General features: G+C 53.7%; 1 protein-coding gene across 4 annotated transcripts in view; it reads left to right on the plus strand.

Moving 5' to 3' along the window:
• The window catches only part of POU2F2 (POU class 2 homeobox 2), a 42,274-nt gene that overhangs the window by 8,630 nt on the left and 29,093 nt on the right, over positions 1-4,551 (plus strand). For all 4 annotated transcript variants that reach the window (XM_011982949.1, XM_011982958.1, XM_011982967.1 and 1 more), the window contains exons 2-4: positions 1,680-1,745; positions 1,878-1,912; positions 2,073-2,129. In XM_011982949.1, coding sequence (XP_011838339.1) covers positions 1,680-1,745; positions 1,878-1,912; positions 2,073-2,129 — 158 coding nt within the window. The remainder of the gene's footprint in view (positions 1-1,679; positions 1,746-1,877; positions 1,913-2,072; positions 2,130-4,551) is intronic.

The following is a 4,551-nucleotide window of genomic DNA, read 5'->3' on the forward strand; positions in this document are numbered from 1 at the left end:
TGTAGCCTTCACCTCCTGGGTTCAAGCAATTCTCCTGCCTCAGCCTCCCCAGTAGCTGGGACTACAGGTGCATGCCACCGTGCCCAGCTAATTTTTGTATTTTTAGTAGAGATGGGGTTTCTCCATGTTGCCTAGGCTGATCTTGAACGCCTGGGCTCAAGAGGTCTGGCCACCTCAGTCTCCCAAAGTGCTGGGATTGCAGGCGTGAACCACTGTGCCTGGCCTAGCTGTCTTCTTTAAGTATCTTGGTGCAGAGCACACTAGAGCTGGACAGCTCCTTTAGTGGGGGTGGGGTCATGGTTTAGGTAGGGATTTTGGAGTGAGTTGTGGGAATAGTTTGGATCAGGGACAGGGTCTCAGTACAGTTGGGAGTCAAGGTCAGATGAAGGTCTTGAACCATCTGGGCACAACTTGGGATTCAAGGTGAGTAAGTGGACTAAGGATGGGTCAGGCTGAAGCCCAGATTTGTCCTGGGGTCGAGGACCAGGAAGGGTTGCATTCAGTTTCAGGATGAGCTTGGGCGAGGGGACTGTTGGAGATGAGATGGCTGGAAGTCAGGACTGGGGCCATTAGACTACAGTGGATCTGATTACAAGTAGGAGCCCTGGAGTCATGAAGACCAGGGGTCCAGTCAGGGCATGTCTACTGTCTTGCCGTGCTTCTGGGGAGGTGACATCCTTTCTTGGAGCCTCAGTTTCCTCCTCTGTAAAACATGGTAATATTAGCACTAACCACTAATGTGAGCTGTGAGTCATATCTAGCTCTGTGCTTGGCACTGGTGAGCACTCGCCTTTCTGTGAAAAGTATCGGAGCATTTTGAGGACAGGCATTTGTCTCCGTGGGTTTATGTCTCCTGGTGCCCAGCTTGCTGCCTGCCACCCTCCCTTGGCTGCCTCCTTTCATTTCCTGGGCCTAGGGAGCTATAGAATGGGGTTGTATTACAGGGGTGGACTTGAGGCTTGAGGGTTCAAGCCTGAAGTCCCAGATCAGGTTTCGATTGGAGGACAAGCTCAGGGGTAGAGCTGAATGGGGCTGGGGTTACAGAGGATCAGGGTGGATCTGCTAGGCGGGTGTGCTAAACATAAGAAGAAAGGCCAAGTGGGAGTGAGATGTGGACGGGGAAAGTGGTGGGGTGGGGAGAGGGCCAGAGGGTGGCTGAATCACACACACTCAGAGATCTGACAACTGCCTCCTTTGGGGACGCTGCAGCCCCATTACATCTCTGAGGCCCCACTCAGAGTGGAAAACATGTCTCACCCGAAACCTGGTAGGGCAGGACGGGAGCCTGGGCGGCCCGCCGCAGGAGGAGGCCCAAGGCTGCTCTCCCTCCTTTGGGACGTCACCAGCCTCCTCCTGGGCAGCTGATACCTTCTCACGACCACCTTCCACCTCCTGCCCTGCCCTATGCTGCACTGTGGATAACACCCCTCTGTCACTTTCTGGAGGAGTGAAAGGATAAGGCCAGATCCCCCAAGGCCTGAGGGCTGTGTCTCATCTTGTCAGAGGAGGGCAGAGGCCCAGAACGGAGGACATGTCTCTTGGGAAGAGACACTTCCAAGGTGGCTGGGGGTAAGGGGGGAATTTGGGGGAAAGGCTTGGGGAGTGTGGTGGAACGGCGGCCCGAGAGCCCTCCTGGCTTCCCCTCCTTCACCCCACTTCCATTCCTCCTCTGTCCCCAGAAATAAGAATGTCTAAGCCCCTGGAGGCCGAGAAGCAAGGTCTGGACTCCCCATCAGAGCACACAGGTGGGTGGGCAGGGAGCAGGGGGGCAGGGGTCACCGTGGGCAGGGGAAGTGGGGCAGATGGGAAGAGGGCTGGGAGGGGATAGGTGTGGTGGGGGTGGCTGATGACAGCACATCCTTTCCCTCTCTTTGCAGACACTGAAAGAAATGGACCAGACACTAATCATCAGGTTAGGAGGTAGTGGATAAGCGGGAGGGGATGGGGAGGAATGGGGAGAGGGGTCAGAGGGGGCTGTGTGCCACCTGTGGTAGGAGGACAGGGAGCTGGGGTGGTCAGAAGCTGCTTCACTACACTATTCCCATCCCCTTGCCCCTACTTTCTCTTTGCAGAACCCCCAGAATAAGACCTCCCCATTCTCTGTGTCCCCAACTGGCCCCAGCACAAAGGTAAGCACCTGTCGGAACAGCCAGGGAAGCGGGCAGCGCTTGGAAGAGGGTCCTCAGGAGGCCTGCCTCAGTCCCAGGGCTGAGAGAGCACTGAGCCTTGGTACCTTGGTAACGAGGTTCCTCCCGCCCCTTCTCACTCTTGGGCTCCCACCCCAGGCCTGTGACTCACGCAGGCTCCTTCCCCTTCCCTAGGGGGTGGGGGTGGCCAGGGAAATCCCCCCCAGAGCCCCAGGGCGATGAACAACAGGAAGCCAAAGGCCCGCCCCCATCCCAACTTCCCTGACCCAACAGGGGCCTGCACCACCCCCTGTCCCCCAACATACACATTTAGTGGCCAGCTGAGGTGGGGGTGGGGGGCTGGCACCAGTTGAGGATAGCTGTAGGGATGCAGGAGGAGAGAATGACAGGGAGGCTGGAAGCAGCCAGGCAGTGCAAATTCCACATCCAGATGGGGCCCTGTGCCTGGCATTCTGGGCTTCTTGGGGTTTGCTTGGGCCCCGGTCTCCACCCTCCATCCTGGTCCAGGGGTAGCAGGCAGGTCCAGAGGCTTGAAGATAGCACTGGATGTGGGGGCAGAGAAGGTGTGAGCAAGACTCCAGACCCTGACCAGCGGTGGCTGATGGATGGGGTGGGAGGCTGGGAACTGCTCCCCACCCTGCTACAGCTTTGCTCTGTGACCATGGGAAAGTCACTTCCCCTCTCTGGGCCTCTCAGTTTCCTCTTCGGTATCATTGGTCAGGGGGGAGGGGGCAGTCGGATGGGATGGCCTCTGTGGTTGCCTCCATGTCTGGTGTACCCCCTTGCCACCATGAGAGGGGAGGACAAAAGTGCTTTGTGAATGGGCGTCCTGCTTCTGTGCTGAGCACTTTGAACGGGATCCAGTGGAGACAGGCTCTCGATCTTGACCTCCTTGACCCTCTGATGGCAGGTTTGGCTCTTGCCTTAGCCCTCAGAGCACAGCGTCTATCCATTGCCCCCACCCTGTCCTCAGTTGAATCAGATATTTCCACTCTGTTCTCAGACTGGCAGCAGGCTTTCTTCTTTTGGGGATGCCAGTGGGACCGAGGGAAAGAAGGTTTCTCCCTCCCCTTCCTGGCCTCGGGCTCTGTCCACAACTCGCCCTGTTTCTCTGGCCTTTGCCGCTCAGCTTCTCTCCATCTCTTCTGTCTCAGTCTTTCCCTAACTGAAGTGATTCATGTGCTCCTGTCACGGTCTCAGGCATAAGACCACTGTGTGCCACTATTTACATATAATTTTGTTAATTGGCTCAATTTTTTAAAAAAACACCTTATTATGGAAAATGTGAAGTGGATACAGAAATAGGGAGAAGGGTATAATGAAAATAAACCCCCTAGATAGCCATCAATCAGCTTCAACAATTACCAGCTCATGAACTGGCTTGCTTTTCGACAGCTTTTTAAATAAATGTTTTTTAAATGGAAATTTCACAAATGGAAAACCAGAATCACTTGCCACGGAAATAAATACGATGATTATTAAAATTTACCCAGAGTCTCTTGTGTGCCGAAGGGTCTAAACCTCAGAGGCCTGTTCTCTGCTTATTAAAAGAGGAGATTAGGGCTGGGTACGGTGGCTCATGCCTGTATTCCCAACACTTTGGGAGACAAAGCAGGCGGACTGAGGTCAGGAGCTTGAGACCAGCCTGGCCAACGTGATGAAACTTCAACTCTACTAAAAATACAAAAATTAGCTGGGCATGGTGGTGAGTGCCCGTAATCCCAGCTACTTGGGAGGCTGAGGCATTTTGGAGAATTGCTTGTTCCCAGGAGGTAGAGGTTGCAGTGAGCCGAGATCGCACCACTGCACTCCAGCCTGGGCAACAGAGGGAGACTCCAGCTCAAAAAAAAAAAAAAAAAAAAAAGGTGATTAGGCCAGGTGCAGTGGCTCAAGCCTGTAGTCCTAACACTTTGGGAGGCCAAGGTGGGTAGACTGCTTGAGCTCAGGAGTTCTCAAGACCAGCCTGGTCAACATAGTGAGACCCTGTCTCTACAGAAAATACAAAAATTAGCTGGGTGTGCACACCTGTAGTCCCAGCTACTTGAGACTGAGGCAGGAGGATCGCTTGAGTCTGGGAAGTCGAGGCTGCAGTGAGCCATGATGGTGTCAGTGCACTCCAGCTTGGGTGACACAGCAAGACCCTGTCTCAAAAAAAATTAAATTAAAATAAAAGTGGAGATTAGCTAGTATTGGAGAGATGGTAAAGACATTCAAGCACTAGTCAGAGACTGTAAGATAACCAGAAACAATGAAAAAGCACTAAAAAGGGAATAGTGTACTTACCATGGCATTCAACATTATTTTTAAAAAGCTTTTTTTTTTTTTTTGAGACGGAGTCTTGCACTGTCGCTCAGGCTGGAGTGCAATGGCATGATCTCGGCTCACTGCAACCTCTGCCGCCTGG

Source organism: Mandrillus leucophaeus, unplaced genomic scaffold (assembly GCF_000951045.1).
Source record: "Mandrillus leucophaeus isolate KB7577 unplaced genomic scaffold, Mleu.le_1.0 Scaffold106, whole genome shotgun sequence".
NCBI lineage: Eukaryota > Metazoa > Chordata > Mammalia > Primates > Cercopithecidae > Mandrillus > Mandrillus leucophaeus.